The 24174-nt window shown below is 38.9% G+C and overlaps 1 protein-coding gene across 2 annotated transcripts; it reads right to left on the bottom strand.

The window, feature by feature from the left end:
* Positions 1-1032: 1032 nt before the first annotated feature.
* GOSR2 (golgi SNAP receptor complex member 2) lies at positions 1033-23844 on the bottom strand. Of its 2 annotated transcripts, XM_044672195.1 has the most exons (6): positions 23764-23844; positions 12070-12134; positions 9651-9759; positions 8716-8848; positions 4424-4564; positions 1033-1250 (listed from the first exon to the last, which is right to left on the bottom strand). In XM_044672195.1, the coding sequence occupies exons 1-6, from the start codon at positions 23790-23792 to the stop codon at positions 1089-1091; spliced, it is 639 nt and encodes a 212-aa protein (XP_044528130.1). In that variant the 5' UTR covers positions 23793-23844; the 3' UTR covers positions 1033-1088. The 2 variants fall into 2 exon arrangements, with proteins under 2 accessions (XP_044528130.1, XP_044528131.1); XM_044672196.1 differs by lacking the exon at positions 4424-4564.
* Between the last annotated feature and the right edge of the window lie 330 nt (positions 23845-24174).

Raw genomic sequence — 24174 nt, forward strand, 5'->3', positions numbered from 1 at the left:
CAGATTTGTCTTCAAATCCTACGTCTGTGGCTCCAGAGAGAGAGATAATGGGAGAATTGCCACAAAGTGATTTCCATCTGGTCTACACTTTGTGAAACCCAAGGACTATGTGTATATTCATATATAAAAATCAGAAGTCTAAAATCTACAGTATTAAATCTAAATAATCCCAAAGAATAACATTAGTTTTGTTTTACAAAGGAAAACACTGACAATCTCTGATGTATAAAAATTAACTAGTTAACAGTATCTTCATTTTTTTTCTGTTCTTCCCATATTGATGGTTAATGGCTCCAGAAAGAATGTTACAAAGCACTAGGCTGCCCTGCTAGTTGGGCAGGATCAATCTATTCACCCAACACCCACTTTTTTTTTGGGAGGGGGGAAGGCAATAGATGTGGGTGAGGGCCAAAAAGTAGGTGCAGTAATCTTCCTACAACTGGTGTGAGAAATGGGTATATAATTTTTCCTTTATGGACTCTGAAAGAGGTATTTCTTCCCATCTGTCTGTTCATCGCTTCCTCATCAGGCCTCCCACCCTGTCCCACTGTGGCTGAGTGCCACAAGAAGCTGAGTTTGAGCCTCCTTGCCAACAAGGTCAATTTTTTCAGATTCTTCAGACAACACAGACTGGGTGGGCAAAACCATCTAAAGTATTTCACTTTTTCTTTTCCTCTTCCAGATCAGGTCACTTGGTTCCCAAGAACAAAGCTTCTTGAGTGGTCTTGGCTTTCCCCTCCAAGAGGTTAAAGGAAACAAGTTATTTTGAAACTCCTGCTGAGTTATAGATGAAAATTAATCTGAAGTGGCATTCACAGTTACAACAGGCAGTATATTTCAAAAAGTAGGCAGGCAGGCAGCCGTTCTCTCATTCTCTCATACACACACATTCTCTCTTCTCTTCTCCCCCCTCTCTCTCTCTCTCTCTCTCTCTCTCTCTCTCTCTCTCTCTCTCTCTCTCTCTCTCTCTCTCTCTCTTTCACACACACACACACACACACACACACACACACACACACACACACACACACACACACACACACACACACACGATGGAAAACACTTTCCAGTCACTGAACTCTGCCTGCTCATGTCAAATACTGCACCACCAGAAACATGACCACACAGGTGAGCAGCATCCCACCTATCATGAAGTACTTGTCTTGGAAGGCCCGCTTCTCAATAAGTCGCATGACAGTGTTGGATAACCCCAGCATGTTAGCAATATCCAAGATCTTCTTCTGAGTGCCCTAGGACCAAAGAGAAGGGAAAGGAAAAAATACATGAGCTTTTTTTATTCTGCATGGGGGTGATGTATATGTATGACCGATGGTGAGAGCAGCTTGATTAACAGGCATCCTCTTGTTTACCCTCAAAAGAAGATAAAAAAAAGGTAATCACAACAAAAATTTTCTTTATACACTGGTTCCTTCTCTGGCCCCTGCAATAAACTTTCAGGTCAGCTGGTTCATCCTCTCTAGCTTGCTCAGTCTGTAGGAACTCCACTAGTTCAGATCATGTAGTAGGGTAAGCCTGAATTGTGAAGTACACACAGCTCATATATAATAACACTATGGAAACCTAGGGGAAAAAAATCACAACAGAAAGCACCACCTAACTATCACCTAATGCTAGGACAAAAGGGTTTTTAATTCCTAAGCCAACAGCCCAAGACATTCAGATTGCCTTGCTTTGTTGCTTTGTGACTTTTTTCAAAAAGCATTTTCAACTTTTTATGAAGTAATCACTATAAATGGGTTCTAGAGCAGACTCCAAGTTACTCATTTGCATATCATCAATTGCATTTATATCCACATTACTGGTCTGAATATAGGCTACATTCCTAAAATGAGACCTCTTAGAAATAAAAAAATGTAGAGATAGGTATATATTAAAAACAAACAAAATTATCATATTTGTTATGAAAGTAAAAACTTTCAAAACTAACAAAGAAGGTTTAATGTATTTTAGCATTATGGCCTGTACTCAGGTTTTATATAATCAAATTTTTTTGGGAAGAAGGAAGATGAAGGATTCAGCCTATATATTTTCATTAATGTGACAATAGTATCTGTGTATCTGTTTCTCTCTCTCCATATATACATATTTAAAAAAAACCTTTAGCTTCCATCCTAAAATCAATACTGTGTATTGGCTCCAAGGCAGAAGAGTGGTAAGGGTGGGCAATGGGGGTCAAGTGGCTTGCCCACGGTCACACAGCTAGGAAGTGTCTGAGGCTAGAGGCCATATTTGAACCCAGGACCTCCTGTCTCTGGGCCTGGTTCTCAATCTACTGAGCCACCCAGCTGCTCCATTTCTCTATATTTTTGAGATATGGCATCAGAGTCAGAAGGGTGAAATAAACAAAGAAGTTCATAGTAGGTAGAAGCAGCAATGTACAAGCAGCATGTACTTTTGTTTTTCCTGGACACCAATAACAGTCTTACTGCTTAGAGCAGTTACACTTACCTACACCTGGCATCAAAGGGAATCTAAACAATGTTCTTCTATTCTGTGGCAGGTAGGTGGTAGTGACATATACAAAAATAACAATCTAATGAACTAGATATTTTTCTTGGCTCCAGAAGGCAAGTAATTTTTCCACTGTATGGTCAGTCTAGAGACCAAAGAGTACAAGATCTGCTGACAAATGGCCTTGTATTTCAAAAACTGGTTTGTCATTTATGCTAGCCTGGATGCTGATAGCCACATCTCATCAGGGTATCTTCCTCTGTCCTTTCAAATGAGAAAGGAAAGCAAAATACTCTGGCAATATAATACTCTGAATTAAAAAATATCTAAAAACCCTAACAAACACCTTTGGGGTGCAATAGCCACCTTTTATCGCAGGAAATGGCCTAAAGGACGGGAGTGACCAGTAGAGGCTCCTTCATAAGGCTTCTGAGGCACAGTATTAGAAACTGCCTTAGATGCATGTTTTGCCAGTATGCCCAACAATTAATTACTTTATAGCAAGGCCACACTGTTTTTAGAAAGTGCTCTAAGAATGAATTGTAGCATAACTTTGGGGAAGGTAAGGTCAGAATATCTCTAGGTAGCCCTAGCCCTAACAATCAAATCAACAAATGGCTTAAGAGGAAGACAAAGACACTTAAAAATCAGGCAGTACTGATCTAAAGCAATGTTGCCATCCCAATGAATGAATACAGAGTACCAAATTCGACTCAATTTAATAAAATAGTGGGGATGAAAGACTACTTGAATTTACTAGGCTTGTTTTGGTCCAACAAAAACTTAGATTAAAGGTCTATTTCCTAAGAACATTCTCACATTCAGTAGCTGGGAATGCTTCATTCTCAAGGGGTCCCCACCCTGATAATGGGCATAAACCACACCTTATTCCCCCCATCAGGGCCTTACAGGAAAAGGGCTGAGGCTGAAACATCATCATTGACATCAAGAAGATGTAATGTTTTGGTTAAAAAAAAAAATTCCCAAGGCCTTTTCACCTCACCAGTGCCACTGCTTCCTGGATTACCTATGACTGTAGAGAATGAGAGAATCATGGCAACCTGTTATAGGAGATAAGCAGGATCAGAATTCCTGAACCAGATTTTTGCTTCCATCTTCAAATTTCAGGATGATGTAGAATTTAGAATGAGGTAGGTGGGCCTTGGATGATCTTTGTTGCAAAGAGGTGGTCTTTGCAAGATCCCTACAATAGTATCAATATATAATCATATTTCTTACTCTTTAAATAATTACCAGCTATTGATAATGGACTGTATGAGCTTGTGCATATGCTTTCACACATGCTCTCTACAGGATCAAAGTTTTAGAGCAGGATACAAGCTTTGAGGCCAACTAGTCCAATGCTCCCATTTGGAAAAGGAGGCCCAGAGATGCTCAGTGACCTGCCCAAAGTCACACGGGGCAGTTAAGTGGCAGAACTGGGATTTGAATCCAGGCCCTCAGAGGTTAGTTTCACCAGACATTTTTACAAGGAGCTGGCTCTCCTTGTAGTAAAATGTATTTTTATTATAAACCCAGGAAATGAAGAAACTCTGAGAGCAAAAAAGATGATTAAATATTTTCCTCAAAGCATGGCCATGTTACAGACCAAGAGGCAATTTTCTGCCATATGCCTTGCTGGGTCTTTCAAAAATTAGGCAAGAAAATAACTGGAAAATGTTTAACAGCAAAAGGAACATAGAGATATTTTGGACTATCCTAACAGTTCTCCCAAATTTACTTTCAAAACAAGTAACAAGTATCTCTCTGATTAGAAACTTCAAATTTGAAGGCTTTATCTCACACATAAAGTTTGAAGGAACCTTAAGTAAAAAACAAATCTGAAAAATGAAAAATTTTCATCAAGGAAATCAAAACAATCTTAAGTATTGGACTGCTGGATAAGATCCAAGCAAGTGGCCCTGGCCCCATTCCCTAGATGGAACCCCACCTTCAGGGTCATTCTCTGTGCCTTTAGTCCCTCCAGAATATTGTGCCCGCCTCCAATGAGGTCATCAATGCCGTGGTGAACTTTCTGGAGGGAGGAATTAAGCTGCAGTGATTCATCCATGGGTATGGTGGTATCAGAGTCCTGTGGAGGAAATGCAGGGTCTCAATTAACCTTGCCTGCTTAATTACTTACATCCAATTCCCTAGGAACCCACCACTGACCTTTTTGGCTATATTAAACCCTAAGGTTGGCAATAAACAGGGAGTAAAACTCAAATAATACAGGGGGGAAAATAGAAATTCAAAAACCAAGGTTGGGAATGACATATATTCATGCAGTAGAAAAAGAAATTCTCTTGTTACTCTCCAACTCATCCCTTTACTGCACTAAAGCAGTACTACACTGGCATTCATATTGCCAAAACCTATCTTACATTCTACTTCCTGCTTCATCCTGCAGGCCTGGCCTGAGAAAAAAATACTATTTTCTTCTTTGCTAATGCACCTGCATCACTTCCTTTAAGACCTGCTCTTACACTCCTTTCACTTTACTTTTTCTCGGGATGACACTGTCAAGCACTTGTTTCTGTTCTTTAAGTTACTTTGTGCATGGACTGACCGTCCATTTAAATAGTTTGTTAGTTCCCTAAGAGCAGATGCTGTCTTGTACTGTTTCTTAATCACCTAAAGCGCCCATTGGTGACATGTTCATAGAAACATGTTTGTAGAGTGATGAATAAAAGAAATTGTAGAGGGAAGAAAGTAAAATTTCAGATAGGTCTGCCCATTTTTGAGCCTGGATGAGAAATTCATTCTTAAAGATTATTTATGGTAAAAGTGATCTTTATGCAGAAATGGATCACTACTACTAACAGTCAGTAAGAATATTGCTGCCTGAAGCTTCAAAACCACTGTCCACTAGTACTTTTTTCCCAATTTAATCCTTTGCTGGATCTGCTGCAGAGACCAAGGTACTGTGACCCATGACCATCAAAATCCAGGATGACTGTTGCATATATGTACCCATTCAATTTTCTCCCACAGATGTTATTCCATCACCCCCATTCTGTTATAGTGCTGAGGGAATAGAAGAGCTTGTCTTTGTGTACTGGGATCATTTTCAGTTTGGGGCATGATGGGAAAATCTTTGAAAATCTGTGACCACTTTTTTATCCCCTTCCTCATTTGATAGATGGAAGGATCCTAACTGAAGGATTTCACAATAATAGAGGTAAAGCACTGGAAACTTCCTGTGTATGAGGGAGCTTCTAATTTGGCTAGGAAAGTCAGTCAGTCAGTTTAGTCAAGCATTTAGTAAGCACTTCCTATGTACTGGGCACAAAGTCTGAGATTTTCAGATTTTCTCTAGCATAGACCAAATCTGAGATTAACAGACAACAGCTTTGACTCCAACACCCAAAGTAGGCCAACCCTAAATCAATTAAAGTATTTGGAGATAGAAATGGAGGGCCCACAAGGAAATAAGAGTAAACGAAACCTAGAAAATGTATTTTTCTCATCTGGTATATGTAGCAACTGCGGTTGGAAGAAAAATGGAGAAGTGGGTATTGGAACCAGGCACTAAGATGGTGGCAAATGAACAGGAAGTTAATTAGGATTGAGTGTGGTAGAACTTTAAATAGAAGGAGCTGAGAAGGCCCAGGGGCCAGAGGGTTCAGAAGACTCATTACTTCAAGCTAGGTTTCAGGGAGTAGAAGTCTAGAAAATAATGAAAGGTAAAAGCTATGGGGTCAAAGGCAACGGTCTCCTGCATGTGCTCTAGGCAGGAGTTGCTGCCCCAAGAAGATGATAAAGCTGAGAGGAGCCTAAGGACCAGCAGTAGATCTTTAGAAGCAGAAGTAGTCTAGTACTGCTTACACACAGCAGGTACTCGGTAAGTGTTGACCAACTGAACAATCCATAGCTCTCTCTCCATTTGTTCAGTAAGCATTTAGTGCCTCCTCCATGCCTATTTTTTGAGGTTCTCTATACTTCTTTTATAACTAGGTATGACAGAAAGAATAATTAACTCAGAATAAAGAAATCTAGGTTCAAATCCTGCCTCAAGTACTTACTTCCTGGGTTGATCATGGACTAGTCACTTAACCATTCAGGCCAAAAGCTTCCTCATCTAGAAAATAGGTTAGTAATCCTTCACTACATGCCTCACAAGGTAGTTTTGAGAAAAGCACTTTTAATCCTTCAAGTGTTACAAAAATGTCAGTCCCTTTTTTTTATATGTAGCATCTCTAAAGGCAACATGGTATAGTGTAGAGCCAGCTAATGCCGAAGTTATGAAGACCCAGGAGTTCAAATAATGGTTGTGTGATGCTGGGCAAGTCATGTAATTTTTCAAAACCTCAGGCTTTTAAGACTTTAAGTTGAAGAGCAGGTATGATCTAGTTTGATAGAGGGAATTCCTCACTGATGAAATAACCAGTCTGGTTAAAAAAAAAAAAAGTTTTCACCATCTTCTCTTCCCGGAGATTGTAGACTGGTTACTCACATTAGAACATATTATAGGGTTCAGCTGATATGGTTTCTATCTCCCAGAAAGATGTGCTGCTATCTTATAATTATCACAATGTCCCAGCAGTCAAAACTTATTAAATACTTACCATGCTCAAAGCTGTATATATGGTACTATTAGTAAGAGAAAAGTGTAGTCTTTGACTCAGAGGAGTTCTTTCATCTTAAGAAACTTTAGAATTATTAAATTCAAAATTCCTACTAAACAGTACTGAAAATAACTTCATAATTATGGTAAGTCTTGCAGTTTTTCATCACATTGTAGAATAATCCATAATTTGCCTGGTACCACAGGAGAAAACTTATTTGAAGAAAAAGAAACTAAATAGATCTATTTCAACCCACTGGGGCAATTCACTGTGATGAACTATGGCAGCAATGAGAATTATCCATTGAGTGGTTAGTCTGAATTCTGATAGGTCTCCTTAGTGAAAGTATAGGAAAAGATATCACCATAAATAATTCATCTTGTAAAACATTTCATGAACATCCATGCAAAGGCCAATGTAATAGGTAGTTGCATATTAAACAATTTAACATTTAAAAGCTAAAAATGTCCAAGAAAGTAGATTTATAAGAAATCTATTATTAAAAACCAATAGGTGGAGGGCAGCTGGGTAGCTCAGTGGAGTGAGAGTCAGGCCTAGAGACAGGAGGTCCTAGGTTCAAACCCGGCCTCAGCCACTTCCCAGCTGTGTGACCCTGGGCAAGTCACTTGACCCCCATTGCCCACCCTTACCAATCTTCCACCTATGAGACAATACACCAAAGTACAAGGGTTAAAAAAAAAAACAACAATAGGTGGGGCAGCTGGGTAGCTCAGTGGATAGTCAGGTCTAGAGACGGGAGGTCCTAAGTTCAAATCCGGCCTCAGACACTTCCCAGCTGTGTGACCCTGGGCAAGTCCCATTGTCCACCCTTACCACTCTTCCACCTAGGAGCCAATACACAGAAGTTAAGGGTTTAAAAAAGACACACAAACAAAAACCAATAGGTCACTTTCAAACCAGGCTATTTCAGGTAAATCTAGGCAAAAGCTAAACTATTAACAAATGCCTCTAAATTGCTACTCAGCTTGGGAGGGGAAAAAAAAAAAAAACAACCCAACTGAAACCAGAACCACACATAGTAAAAATATCACCAAGTGTAAAATAAGATGATCTAAGCTTAAGTCTCAGATTCATTATATTAGCTGTGGCAGTCACTTAACTTCTCTGGGGCTCAGTCTCCTCTTTTGTAAAATAGAACCATACTTACTGCACTTTTAACCTCATAGTGGGTGCTATGGGAAACAAATTAAATAGTGTAAGTAAAAAAAGCTTTATAGCTGTCATTATTGTTCCCATTATATTAAATGTTTTAACATTATAAATCACCAGACATGGGCCTAACCTAGCCCACAGAAGCTGCCTGAAGCAGCTTTCAAATATTGCCTTCCTTATGAGCTGTTTAAGTCCTAATCATCTGCCTTTATCTGGTCAGAACATTTTTTCCACCACATGAACAGATTCTATCTTACACCTGAATAGTTCATCCAGGTAATTCTTCTACCCATTCCCTTAATTGAACTGCTTCTTTTCCTAAATCTTTACATTAGCAAAAGGGGTTCAACCTAAGCTGTGTTGCTGCAAGCAGGTCCCTCTCCTTTCCAGTGGGCCCTTGCCATTGCTTCTAAAGACACACCCTAATTTCTGGTACCTGCAAAATAAGAGTAAGTGCCTGGCTCATCCTACTCCTTGAGGTGGCTCAGAACAAATGGCTTACATTAGTGGTGAAGGTTCTTGACAGAAGCTCTTCTCGCTGCCTCTCCTGCTGCTCCCTGGCATATCGCCGATGCTGGAAGTTCCGAAGTGCGGTCTGCAGGTGCTGGACATCATACTTTAACTGGTCAACACGGCTAGAAAGAAATGATGAAGACAGAAATTAAATTCCAGAACAAAGAAAAATTTAAAGTAGTCAAGATACTTATTTAGGATGGAACTTTTTTTTTCCTGCCCTCCCCTTCCCACCCCACCTTTAGTAAAAACCTGATTCTGATCAATGATGTTGAAAATTGAAGTAGCTGCCTGTGGCCAGACTAGGGATGTACTACATTCAGGGCCCAGTCCCTCTATTTCAGTGTCTTCTGGCTCAGGACTCTGAAGGTAGGACAGGCAGCAGGTGACAGGAAACAGGTCTGATGAACTCTTTCTGACCTTTATTCTATTCCTCTGCTGTAAGAGGCCCAAGGGCAGTATCAGTGCAAATTGTCAATAAAGATTTAGAAAACCTTTGGGAGTTGGGGTAGTTTCCATTTTAATTTCATGGCCGGGTAGCAAATGTTAGATCAGTATTTTAATTATGAATTGATTGGTACAAAAGATTAAGAATGAGATTGTATTCTGACCTAGGAACCCAGTGGAAACCACAAACCATAGCAAAGCTGACCAAGTAGCAGCCGCCCAAGGCCACAATTCTGACCTTCTTCCTTCCTACTCTAAGGCTAAAAAGCCTAGCTCTGGAGTTCGGCATCGATAAGACAGCTGTGCATCAGGAGAGCTAGCACTTTACTTCTGAGAAGCCCATCTCCCTGGTGGTCTCCCCTAGAAAAACTGCCACGGACATAATCATAAAGTGCAGCTTCTACTACTGTGAGAGAGAACTGCACCAGGGACCCTACTCCCAAGGAACACAGCTCTTGCAAAGGCTACAACACTTACAGTTTGGCGTTCTGGCGCTTATTAGGGGGCTCTTTGCTAGACAAAATCTCCAGGCGTTCCAGGCTGCTGAATATCTGGTCTATCCTTGCTTGGATTTCATTTTCTACTACTACATAAAAGAGAAGAAAATAATTGCTGGAAAAATAGATCATGAACTGATAATAGTAGAAAGTTCAAGCAAATACATCTTTTCCTAAGATCTAATAAACTTTAAAAAAAAAGACATATTAAAAAGGAAAAAAACAAGCTATAACAATGGAAAGCACAGAAAATGATTCTTTAAAGGGAACCTCTAAAGTGTTATTCCTATAAATTACTCCATCACTTTGCCTCTGAAATATCAAGTACTATAACAATCATATTTTTGAAAGTGGCAAACAGATTGAAAGACATGTTTTTCCTTAACTTGAGAAAAGTAAAATGAACATGTGAAGCCAACTGAACACTGCAAGCTACATGCAGTATTTGCTGGTTCAGAATGTTTTTGATCACTGCACTTTCTCAATAGTTGTGGGCCAGGCATCTTCAGGTTTTCCACCCTTGGAGGCAGTTATTCTAATGGTTTTTGTCTTCTCAGCAGCTGAAACCTTCCCCTTTGTTTTCTCTTCTAACAGAAGTGCAAACTTCCTCAAGAGTATAGAGACTGTCTACTTTTTCTATTTGTACCTTCAGTTACTTGGCAAGTGCTTAATAAATGCCTCTCCTTCCTTCCACTCAGTCTTCTAGTTTGTTCTCAAAATCAGTATTCACCAAAAATACTGTGTGTAGCTTTGAAAATACATATGAAAGCAGAAAAGAAAACAGGAAAGAAAGCATGATGCAATGGAAAAAATGCTGCAATTAAGAGTTCAAATCCTTATCCTGACACTGGTTATGTAAGCACCAGTAAGTTACCATCTCTGTGACCTTTCATTTCCTAATCTATAAAATGACATTGATAATACTTATAGTACCTAAGTCATAGGACTGTCGTGGGAGGAAAAAGACCTTTTAAGAAGAAATATTGTGGGGGAAACTAGGTGGCTCAGTGGGTTGAGAACCAGGCCTAGAGCTGGGAGGTCCTGGCTTCAAATATGGCCTTAGACATTTCCCAGCTGTGTGACCCTGGACAAGTCACTTAATCCCCCTTGCCAAGCCCTTACTGTTCTTCTGCCCTGGAACCAATACACAGTCTTAATTCTTTTTTTTTTTTTTAACTCTTACCTTCCGTTTTGGAGTCAATACTGTGTATTGGCTCCAAGGCAGAAGAGTGGTAAGGGCTAGGCAATGGGGGTCAAGTGACTTGCCCAGGGTCACACAGCTGGGAAGTGTCTGAGGCCAGATTTGAACCTAGGACCTCCTGTCTCTAGGCCTGGCTCTCCATCGACTGAGCTACCCAGCTGCCCCACACAGTATTAATTCTAAGATGGAAGGTAAGGATTGTTTTTAAAAAGCACTACTGAAATGGAAGTTATTACTATTATAATCATTCCAAGGCTTTCCTTAAGTAGACTAAAAAAAAATTATACCGTAGTGGCAAATCTATAGTGAGAGAAAAATCCATTTGATCAGTCATTTTCCTTTTCCCTAGAATCCCTTTAACTGCCTTAACAGAGGGTGATGAACGAGAGTGATTTCTGGGAGGCAAAGTCTACCTGAACAAAAATGGGCTACTTTGCATAAAAGAGTGAGCCAAGCTGTTTCTAAGCATTTAAAGTATAATTATAGCTTAGTATAGAGTATAGCTACTGAATACTCATTTGTTGTTCAGCATCTCCCCTATTTTACCATGCTCACAGCTTGCTATTATAATAGAGTGGGACATGAAAGGAGAGATGGAGAGAGAAAGCAAATGAACAAGACATTGTTGAGTTGCAGAAAGGAGATAAGTTATTGCATCAGTAAACAGGCGAGGCAAGAAGGTCTCTGGATACTGAGATGTGTGGATAATTAGAATGAACTATCCTGCTCTCTGAAAAAAAGTTTTAATAGAAAGAAATGACATTCTTCCCCAAAGAAATCATGGTGTGGGAACAAAACTAATTAATATTGCTATTAGTTTCTGAATAATCCTCCTGAAAGCCATAGGTTTCAGCTTAGAAAAAATCACCAATCCCAGAAACTCTGAATTTTTACAGTGCACATTCCTCTGAGAACTATGTAATAAGATTAAGACAGTTGAAGGAAAACCACTTCCATTTCACTAGAACCATGTCGGGTTGAGTGGAGGGGTAATGGGGGATAAGACTTATGGGATTCCTTGGTGCATAATCAAGGAAATCAGTGAATTTGCCATAGGGCTTTATTGCCCACCTTAACTACAAAACTCATTTCAAGCTGAATCATTAGGCCCCCTAGGCAAAAACACAGTAAGGAAACCCAGCCCATTAGCACTGTGTCATCAGAGCATGGACTCTGGTCTCCACAGTTAATTACTCACGGTGCAAAGACTCCTTGTCTGACGTCTCCAGGCGTCCCATGTGAGACTGGATCTCATGGACCTGCCTATCAAAGGAAGGGTAAGAGGAAATGAAGGAATTAGAACTAATCAACAGCTATCAGTCAGGAAAGACTATTTTTAAAGGCAAACAAGTAACAGATTTAAGATCTGGCTGGAAACTGCACTATAAAGTAGATATACTGCATCAAGGCATTAGGCAAGTAAAGTCAAGTTTCTAGTATTTTAACACTTGGAAAAAGTATTATCTCAAAGACCTAATTTTATAGGGTTCTCTATTAATGAAGAGCAATTTTAGAGGTCTCTATCAAGATACTGTGAATTAAAAACCAAATTTATGATGTTTCACTAACCACTGGGCTTTGCTGAACATCACCTTTTTCCTAACTCTTCCTGTAAGACAAATGATAAAAGAAGACTAAACTTGAATAGGTGACATCCCCCATGAGCATCAACCATCAAAAAGGACAGTAAGGACTGGCTGCCAGTGTATGAACTACTACAAAACCTACTTCCTTGTCCAGGATGACTACTTTCCCATCTAATTAGTTGCCAAGTTTTGTAGATTTTATATCTCACATCTGTTCCCATCTCTCTATTCACATGGCTTTCACATCAGTTCAGGTCTTGACCAGGATCTCCTATTGGCCTTCCTGCTTCCAGTCTCTTTACTCTTGAATCTATCTTCTTAATAGCTGCTAAAATAATCTTCCTAAAGCACAAATATGATGGTGCCACTCTCTCCTTCTTAAAGAAATTTCAGTGGCTCCACATTGACTCTATGATAAAATACGAACTTCTCAGCTTGGCATTTCATCTTTCACAGCCTGGAACTGGCCTGTCTATCCAAACTCATTTCACAATCCTGTCATTCATTATGTTTCAGTTAAATTCACTTGCTTACTGAAACTCCAATTGGGAACACCATATCTCACCTCTATGTATACTTGGAATTTTTTGTATAACTAGAATTTCTATTTGCTGATGCCCCTTAGAATCCTTAACTCAAGTCCCACTTTCTTTGTGAACTTTTCTTGATTCCCGCAGCTGTTAGTACTACCTTCCTCCGCAAGTATTCATTCTTTTTTAAAAAAATATTTTATTTTCCCCAATTACATGCCATGACAATTTTTAACAAACATTTTATGAGATTATAAGATCCAAATTGTCTCCCTTTTGCCTTTCCCTCCCTACTCCCTGAGTATTCATTCATTCATGCCTTTGATTTCTCATTGTTCTCATTTACTACCAACTTTACATTATATTTATCTGTGCATGTACCTTGCCCCTCGGTATAATACAAGTTTCTTGAGGGCAGGAATTTCTTCATTTTTATCTTTGTATTCCCATAGTTTAGTACAACATGACACAGCAGGAATTTAATAAAAAAGTTTGCTCAATGAACTGCAACCAAGCTAATAGAGCTAAGACCCTGTATACAATGACATTGAGTCATGCCTGTGTGAATGGAGTTTTGAGAGGCAAGAGATGATTAAATAGGGAATGTTCATGGAAGGAAGGGATTTTGAACATCTCCCTGAAGGCAGAAAATACCAGGACTTGGCAAAGGGGTGAAGACAGAGTGATGATAGTGAGCAAGCCATGTGAGGTTGAAAGTGAGCAAAGTTCACTTGTTTGCAGAAGAGTCTAATCCAAACCAAATAACTGAGGGAGATAATAGGAAGAAACCATACAGATCCTTAGAATATGATAAATGGAGCTTGGACTTTATATAAAAAGCTAATTGTAAGTTCCTGCAGCATATAACATATCCAGAAACACCATGGCAATATAATGATTTGAGGATGTTTTACAAGGGTAGGAGGTTGTTTCAATAATTCAAGGTTGAGGTAATTAAAACTTGCATCCGAGTAGTGGCTTTGGTGCTAGATAATAGTTTGGAACTGGCTGAGCATTCCAATCTTTTAAAGAATGGTCAACAAGGGTATGATGTCAACTTGGAATGTAATGCCCAGAAAAGTTCTTAGCCCTCTGTTGCTTACTATTTTTGTCAGTGATTTGGATGGAGGTAGTTGGCAAATTTTTTCAAGTCTGGAGATGACAAAGCTTAGGGAAATAATTAACATATTGGATAACAGAGTCAGAATCCAGAAAGATGTTGACAGTTCAGCACAACAGGCTGACACTAATAAAATGAAATAAAATAAAATTAGAAATGAATGTAAAGTGTTATACTTAGGCTAAGAAAAATGAATTTCACAAGTACAAGGTGGGGGCAGTGAGGGTTAAAAAAAAAACCAGGGGTCTAGCAAATGGAAAGTGAATGAAAACTTTAAGTTGTATTAGGAGAGGCATAATTATCCAGGACTGAAGGAGGTAGTAATGCTCTACTTTGCCCTTGCCAGACCATTTTTAAAGTAATGTGTTCAGTTCTGGAAAACATGTTTTAGAAAGGGTACTGACAAGCTGGGGAGCATACAGTGGAGAAGACTAGGAGGATGAAGGGACTGGAAACCATACTATGAGACCTGGTTGAAGGAACTCAGGTTGCTGAACCTGGACAAGGCTCAGGGGAGACGAGGTAGCTGTCTTCAAATATCAGAGGGCCTGTCATGTGGAAAAGGAATTAAGATTCATTCTGCAGTCCCAAAGAGCAGAACTAGAAGCAATGGGTGGAAATTATGAAGAGGTAGATTTAAGCTCCATGGAAGGACAACAGTTAGGGTTGGAATGAGTTGCCTCAGGGGGTCATGGATTTTCCCCAACTGGAGGTTTGAGAGGAGAGGCAGGATGACTACTCATCAGGAATGTTATCAGGAATAGGGATTCCATTCAGAGATGGATTGAACTAGTTGCCTCCAAAGTTCCTTCCAACTCTAAGTTAGGAATATCAGGATGATGTGGGGGATCATGGCCATTTAACAGTTGATGCATATGAACAACAGTGGAAAGATGAGATGTGTAGTGGGGAGAAGAGTGCCAGAATAGCTGTCTTCAAATATCTGAGGGGGAGGGGTCATCATGTGGAAGAGAATTTATTTTATTCCCTATTGGTTCACAAAGCAGAATAGAAAGAAATGGTAGGTAAAATCTTTGGCCTCAAATGTCTATACCCAAACTCCCAATGTTTAGGCAACAGTAAGAACTACATGCAAGGGGGCAGCTGGGTAGCTCAGTGGAGTGAGAGTCAGGCCTAGAGACAGGAGGTCCTAGGTTCAAACCCGGCCTCAGCCACTTCCCAGCTGTGTGACCCTGGGCAAGTCACTTGACCCCCATTGCCCACCCTTACCAATCTTCCACCTATGAGACAATACACCAAAGTACAAGGGTTAAAAAAAAAAAAAAAAAGAACTACATGCAAGCAGGCAAATTTAATTCAAAGATATCACAGAGAAGTGAGATTAAGTCTATAATTGCAATATGGCTTTGGATGGCTGTACTTTATTCAAAAGAAGTGAAATAAGTAAAAGTGAGGTTAAGGGGTAGTGCTGGATTTTATGATGGTACACATGTGAGGAAAATCAAGAACCAGAAGGAGGAAGCAGAGTGGAGAACATTTGGGTAAATATCAACAGAAACAAAATTGTCCTTCGAGTATGCTACAGACCACAAGTTTGGGAAGAGGAAAGAGATGGGAATTTGAGAAACAGATCACAAGCCTGGAAGAGAGGAATGACATAGTAGTGATGAGGAACTTCAATTATCCAGCCATCTGTTGGAGTGCTCTTTTTGCCAAAAGGATAGCAACTAAAAACTTAATATCTTTTCTTAATGATAATTTCATCTTTCTAAAGGTGGAAGAAAACTAAAAGAATAAATTCTATTCAGGTTCTTATTTTCCCAAATAAGAAGAAGTCTGTTGCTGGAAACAATTAGAACCCTGAAGGAATTCTCTTCTTGTCTTTAAGACACAAAAGTCAGGCATAATGTGATATGCATCATATATCTGGGGAAAGTGGATTTCAAAGCATTCAAAGGATCTCATGAACTAAATTCTACAGGGGAAGACAGATGAAGAGCAATGGTAAACTGTAAAAAATGAAATGCTGAGGATGTAAAAGGGAAAAATTTTGATAAGGAGAAAGATTTGTAGGCATTAAAAGAGATAAATGTAAACGCACTGGGATTTCACCAACCAAATTAGATTTTAAAGAGAAACAGACAAAAGACAGAAGCAAGGATAAATAAAAGAATTTTTAAAAAGTGTTAGGAGTTCTAACACTCAGGGTAACCCAGGCTGGTGAGGAAATTTAGATAACACAAAGAAGTTTTAAAGCAATATAAGGAGAAAAAGGGGATTGAAGAAGGGATGGGACTCCTACTTGAGGAAAGGATAATGGTAACAGACCACTCAAAGAAGACAGTAACTCAATTTTTATTGTGCCTCTATTTTCTCTGTAAGAGAATGATTTTTGTGCTGGAAATGACAGAACCAAAATTACAAACAGGAACTTAGTACTCAAGATAAGTAAGATATAAGAGAATACTTGGGTGACTTTGATGAATTAAAATTAACTGGTCCAAATGAACAGCTCTTGAGTATTTAAAGAAATGCCAGATGTGACTATTAAGTCATTGTTAGTGATATTTGAAAGTCAAGTGGTGAAATCACTAAAAATAAGAGAAATATAAATGAAAAGAATCCTGAAGTTTCACCTTATATGCAACAAATTGGCAAAGATGACAAAAGTTTATATTGGAGGGGTTGTGGAAAGACAGGAACACTAATGCATTGTTGGTGGAGCTGTGAAATGGCACAAATATTAGGGAAAGCAATTTGGAACCATACAAATAAGAATAAGATACCACTGTTAGCTATGGAATCACTGACAAAAAGAAAAGCTCCATATAAAACAAATATTTGTGGTAGTACTTTTTGAGGTAGCAAAGAAATGGAAACAAAGTAGACTTGTGGAATAGGGAATGATTAAACAAACTGTAATACATAAATGTAATGAAGTATTACTGTACTGTAAGAAATTATGACCTTTGAACACAAAAGCAGAGAAAAATGTATGTGAACTGATGCAAAATGAAGTAAGCAGGGCCAAGAAAACAATATATATGATGACTACAACAATATAAAAGGAAAGAACCATAAAACCACTGAAAGTGAATATTGCATGACTGAAGAATCTGTTTGGATCTAAAGAGGAGATGAGAAGACCTCTCTCTGTGCTCCATTTCAGGGTGGGGAATCCAAAGATTTGGAACACTATCTGTAGAGGGGAACTAGAATGGTGAGGAACAGTGAGTCCATTTCATATCAGGATCAGTCGAAAGAACTGGGAATATTTAACCTGAAAAAAAAGGCTCAGATGATATGTTACCTGTTTTCAAGTTATTTGAAAATTTATTATGTGGGAAGAGGAATTATATATTGCTTGGTCCCAGAGATTAGAAGCAGGAACACTGAGTGGAGTTGCAAAGAAGAAAACTTCAGCTATTAGTCCTGTCCCAAAATATTTGATGCCCAGAAAAATAGGAGACTGCTCCTTAATGGACAATGGATCAAAAGTTGGATGAAAAATTGTGTATGTTATAGTATGTATTCGGAGTAAATAAACTCCCCCAAAATTCTGTGATTTTGATACTTTGGCAAGTTAAAGGTAGGCAGATTTCAGTTTAATATAAGGAAAAACTGTCTAACTGCCAACAAAGGGATGGGCTGCCTCATAAAAGCTCTGTGTCATGGGAAACAGCAAGACTGAATGTCAGTAGGAATTTAGATTAGATGACATTTAAGATCCCTTTTAACAGTAATTTTGGATTCTAGGCATGAGGACAACCAGGAAAGCAAAGCATCACCACTGATAAGCCCTTCTCATAGGACTATTCATATTGCTGTCTATTATTTTAACTTCAAGTTAGTCTGGAAAGGCTATTGCTTTAAAAAAGATGGCAAGGAAAATCACTGATTTTTCCGATTCTAACTTCAATGTGCTTTGAATGGTCCAAAGGAAAAATAATCAATAAAGAAGTTCTAATTCAATGTTGAACCAGTGGCCTGTAATGGAAAGAGGGGGTGATACACAAGCTGAAAATAAATCTGGGTTCTAATCCCAATTCTGCTATTCATTACTTGTAAGGCCTCTGGTAACCTGTTAGGGCCTCAATTTCCTCCCCTGGATTATAGGATCTTTTAAGTTCCCTTCCAGTTCAAAATCCTATCATCCATACATTTGAAAGGAAAAAATTCCACAACAGAATGCATAAAGGGCATTTGATTTATCTAACTGCCAGACTGGGAATCCAGAGACAACAAGAGATATATCATAAGCATCTACCTAGGAAAAGTTGGACATTAGAACTGTTTTGGGAACACTGCTGAATGGAAGATTTTTGGATCCATAATATGCTTACTTGATAACAGAAACCATCAGAACTGATATGTTAGTGGAAAAAGCAGAGAGCAACCTGGGGAAGCAGGCATAATTCATTCATTGCCTGAGGCCTTTTGTTTGTAAAAGTTTGAAGATTCTGAGAAGAATGAACAACCCAACTTTTTGAAATCTGTGAAATCCATCCCCTTCCCCACCCCTGCTTTGCCTTATATCTCAAAGAAAGTATTCTTTTGCAGCTACTGTTCTTTGCCATGTTGATGTTCAAGGTTGGTACAGCATATACAAAATAACCTGCTCCACCTCCTACTTCAAAGAAAGGTGGCCTACAAATATATTTCACCTGTTTTATTGCTTCTACATATTCTGCTCATCAAAAGACATTACTTCTCAAGAAAACTTAAAAAGGAAAAACTTTCTGATCATGATGGGGGACAAAACTATTCTATTAATTTTACCCCAATGCATAAGACCAAGTACAATATTATATAGTAAAAATGTTTATTTCCCCACTTCAATTTATTCTTTACATGGGTTTGACTGAACTCAAATCAAGTTAGACAAGTATAGACTTCAGATACCGTAACTAATTCCAGTGCTCCTTCAGACGTGGCAAAAGATAAAAAGTTTGAGTTCAAAGTTCTAGCAAAACAAATATGCTGTTTCAGTCATGTTTTCAACTATTTCTATTTAGTGCAATTGTTTCTACAACTTCAAAAGCTAGGTGCTAACATTGTTCAATACCATATGACTAAGTTTCTTTTTTTAAAAGATCCTTAGAATCACAGGTTGTTAGAGTTGGGACCGGTGAGGTCATTTCATCCAATCCAATTTTACAGATGAAAAAACCAAGCTCTGGAGAGGCTTTATTTTCTTCCAACTAGTACATTAACTTCACGTTGTCAGTGGTAGAGCCAAGATTATAACAGAGATAGCCTAACTCTCTATCCAGAACCTGCAAAGTGATGTATGAACATCATCAAATTCAAATCACATGCAGATTTTTGGACAATTTATGGAATATACCTCTAGCATATATGCTCCATGACACTTACTGAACATTTTAGTTGTTCCCTCCTCTTTACCTCTACAAGAGGTGATTTGTGTTGAGCCACACATTAATCTTCAGACCAGTTGTATAAATCTGTGAATAACGAAGGTCAGGAAAATAATCTGAGGGGTAAAGGATGGTTTTTCTCTGTGTAAAGCAAACTGGACCATGGACCCATTATTAATGGCATCCTCTCACCAAATAAGAATAACTAATCAAATGAGAGATTACTTCACAAAAGCCTCAATAAATGGAGCCATACTCCATAAAAGAAGTATCTTTAGTAGCAAGGGAATTATCTTCCTTACCCAGATCATCAAAATAATAACATGGTTGAACTTTCAAATTGTATCATAATTTGTTTTAGCACAAGAAGAGGCAAATCCCATTACTTTGAATAAAAAGAAGGCTCCATATAATAATGCTGTTTGGTATGATATTCTGGTATTTGCCCAATCAGTTCAATTCAAGAACCACATATCAAGAGCAAGGCATTATGCTGTGATACAGTAGATTATCCATAGGAAGTTTTCTATTGATAAGGCTACAATGAATTTGCTAAAAATATAAGTGATAATGGATTAAAGTAATTCTCAGGTTTCATTTTATGTGGAGAACTGGTAAAAATTATAATATATAAAACCTTTGCTTAGCTTTTAAAATGCTTCATAACTAGGCCCCTTTTCAGTACCACTGTACATCAGTCCCCCCCTTTTACTATAGGCACATGAAAAACCTAAATGTTGAAAACTCTTAGTCTACTTGTTTAAAGGGGAAAAAAATAACTTTGTTCATGGTAATCAGGGCAGGATAAAATACCACATTCCTTGGGAGAGATGTGTACTCTTTAACTGAAGTACTAGTACCTTCCTTCTTTTTGATATTTAAACCCAGGGAGAAACCACAATGATAGCTGCTCATGTCTCCCAAGGCACTCAATAATCCAGCCAAATAAAGCCTTCTCTCTGTGCCTTTGCAATGGCTGTCCCTCATGCCCAAGATACTCCTTGTTTGAAGAATACCTCTCTTTCTTCAAGCACCAACTTCAAGAAATGTTCAAGTACTTCTACATGAAACCTTTCATGATCACTCCATCTTAATGTCTCCCCCTTGTCTTGTACTTATGGTCTTTATATTTATCCTGTATATACTAATATGTATATACTTGTCATCCAGTAGAATATAAGCTCCTTGAGAGTTGGAATTGTTTTGCTCTTTATACTTGTATCACTAGTGTTAAGCACAGTGTCTAGTACAACATAGTAATAAATGTTCCTTGATTTATTGATTACAAAATGGGAACAACAAATGTTGGAGGGGATGGAGGAAGACAGGAACAAAACATACTTGGGGTAGATGAGGAGTGACCTAGTTATTCTAGAGATAAATTTGGAATTAAACAAGTAAAGTGATTAAAGTATGTACTCTCTTGAATCCATTCCAGCAAAGGGCATAGCTTTCAAAGAAGTCAAAGACAGGAACAAAGGGCCAAAATATACCAGAATATTCTCAAAGAAATATTTTGTGGTAGTGAAAAAAACGAACAAGGTGGGTGTCTATCAGTTAAAGGATGGCCAAAATATTGTGGTACCTGAACATAAGGGAATATTAATTTGTAAAGTTAAAATCTGGAAAAATATAGGAAGGCTTGTATGAATTGAAAGAGTGAAATAAGAAGTCTTGAAACATGACTATAAACTGAAGACAATGTAAAAGAAAAGATCATCAAAAGGAAGCTAAACTGAGGAACTGAAAAAAATCAATGATGGTCCTGAAGAAGAGAATAAAACATACGATCCTCTTCTAGGCAGAGAGATAGGGCGCTACTAAGAAGGTTGGATACCCTGTTATATGTGGCCACTATATCAATTCTATTTCTCCCTGGCTAACTTCACCTCAAAACATCCTAACTGTTAAGTCACCTATTTAAGGGGAAAAAAACCGCTAAACAACAAAAAAAAATTTCATAATCCTAAAACAAAGAGAGGGTCCTAGATGGTATGTTCTCTTTCCCCCAATGAGTCCAAATTATTTAACATCAGTTTGAAATTTTACCTATTTCTCTATTCATTAGCACCTGTTCAATGCTTTAAAATGCAATCATTTCTAAATAATGAGAGAAATGTGTACAAATCCTAGATCTTTACCTCAAAAATTTAACATGCCAACGGCTCTTTAAAAACTGATGTAATATCATCTTACAATTGTTTGGGAATATTGGGTAATAATATGCTAAATTACCTGTGTAGCAACTACTAACATTTGAAATTTCACTTCTAGTTAAAACTTATAGTACAAGGGGGCAGCTGGGTAGCTCAGTGGATTGAGAGCCAGGTCTAGAGATGGGAGGTCCTAGGTTCAAATCTGGCCTCAGACACTTCCCAGCTGTGTGACCCTGGGCAAGTCACTTGACCCCCATTGCCTACCCTTACCACTCTTCTGCCTTGGATCCAATACACAGTATTGACTCCAAGACAGAAGGTAAGGGTTTTAAAAAACAAAACAAAAAAAAACCTTATAGTACAAAATATTAGAGCATACAATACAAATTTTAGCCTAACTTCAGGAAGCCTAAAGTGATTGCTGTTTGGTAACACATTCAATTTCCTTATGTTGGGAGTCACTTAAGAAATATCAGTTATTATGAAAGATATTTTATTGATTTTAACTTCTCATCACCTATATATAGTTCAATCCCTCTTTGCCTGAACTACTGCAATAGCTAATTATTTTACCTGCATCTGGGTTCTCCCCTTAATGATCCATTCCCTATGAAGCTGCCATACTGACATTCCTAAATAGGTCTGATCATGTAATTCTACTGCTCAAGAAAGTTCAATGGTTCCCAACTGCTTCTAAGATAAACTTACAAATTAATCTGTTTGGAATTTAAAGTCCTTCACAATCTGGCTCAGTCTATCTCTCCAGAATTACTATATACTATTCCCTCTCCCCTGTTCTATTTCTTAACCAAAGTGGCTTACTTGCTATTCTTGACCCAATGTTTCACATCTAGCCTTGCCTTTGCAGAGGCTATGCCTCATGCCTGCAATGCTCTAATCCATTTCTTCTGCTTAAGCATCCTATTTTTTAGTCTTTTCCTGACCCTCAGAGTTGACAGTTCCCAACTCACTCATAACTTATTTAGCATATACTCTGTATCTACTCATATATGAATATATTATTGTAAACTGTCCAGCCTTCCACTCCCAAGACCAGTGTAATACAAACTCGTTGAGGGCAGAGATTGTCTCCCTTTTTTTTTTTATATCCTAGCAAATTACCTGGAACTCACAAGTGCTTAATAATTGTTCCATGACAGCAAAAGAAGGTTCTCTCTTCCCTAAAACACTGTCTATCTTACCCACTGACCACTGATCACATTTTTAAAATGCCAGAATACTTCAACTTTATTATTAAATCATTGAAGGTAGGAACCTATCAAATATGCATTTTAGGACTTAACACATTGTTTTGTGTGAATCAGGTACTTTAAAAAATATTTGCCAATAAAGATCAAATAGCCAGGACTTTAATAATGATTTCCACTATCACCAAGCCATTACATTGTGTACCATTGGCAAGCCTAAAAAAGACAGGTTATAAGGAAATATGGTGGAAGAAAACAAAAAATCAAAAGTCAATACCAAAGAATGAATGAGAGGAAAACTGAGGCATGACAGTGATGAAGACCTCATATAGTTGGTATGCCTGCGGTACAGGCTAACTTCGTCAATTCACAGGACTTAAAGGGGGAAAGAAGAAAAGATCATTCTGCCTAACATGCTCATATTTTACAGGGGAGAAAGAGAAACCTAAGGCCCAGAAAAGTTAAGGTAGGTTATTCAGATGGAAGAATAGGCTTTGAATCTAGATCTCCGGCCTCTAAATCCAGTACTCTTCTCTACACCACAGTGCATGACAGCTCCAAACTCATCTCTGAAAGAGGCATTTATTGGCGTTTGGTAGGCTCAGAGTCAAGTGATGAGCTGTGCGGAGAATGTAGAGCTTCCCCCTCCTATGAAGACCCACGCCGAGACCAGGGAACAAGTTCAGTACGGAGTCCCCGAATATGGAGGACAGGGGAGAGCTCAGCCAGCTAGAGGATCTCCTGCCTTCCCCCCGCCCATAAGGCGGATAAGCCAGCCTGGGCAGGTAGAGACTGTCCGGTCGGGGGGCGGCAGGGATAGGGAGAGGGTATCCCAGCGTCCTTGGTAACTGACGGACCGACATCCGAGACCCTCGGCCAGTTCCCCCCCCCACACCCCACTCCTAGGCCCAGGGCTCCTCGAGTCCCGCGGCCCGGCCCCATCAGGCCCTCACTTGTGGGTCTGCTGATACAGCGGCTCCATTGCTCGGTCCCGCCGACTCCCGGTTCCCCAGAACACGTCCACCACAGACTCACTTCCGACTTCCGGCCTCAGGCCCCAATATCATTTCCGCTCCTTATTTTGGGTTGACTTTAGAGACACCTGACTGATGACCAGTTTATGGGACCGAAAGGCTATGCCAAGGGGAAGAAATGAAAGGGTCTTTTAGATATCTCTCATATTTCAGTGAACAAGGCAGCATAGTTTACCCAGGAGGAGATGACGGAGAGAAATGGCATATTTGAATCAGGCAATTGTGACAGGTAGTCTTGGAGGACTCTCGTGGGTCCTGAGTGAAAAGACCGAGAGCTCAGTGGGGTGGGGAGTGCTGGTCTTCTAATCTATCCCCGTCTTCTGGAGGCGG

The sequence above is a fragment of the Gracilinanus agilis genome, chromosome 4 (assembly GCF_016433145.1).
Source record: "Gracilinanus agilis isolate LMUSP501 chromosome 4, AgileGrace, whole genome shotgun sequence".
Taxonomy (NCBI): Eukaryota; Metazoa; Chordata; class Mammalia; order Didelphimorphia; family Didelphidae; genus Gracilinanus; species Gracilinanus agilis.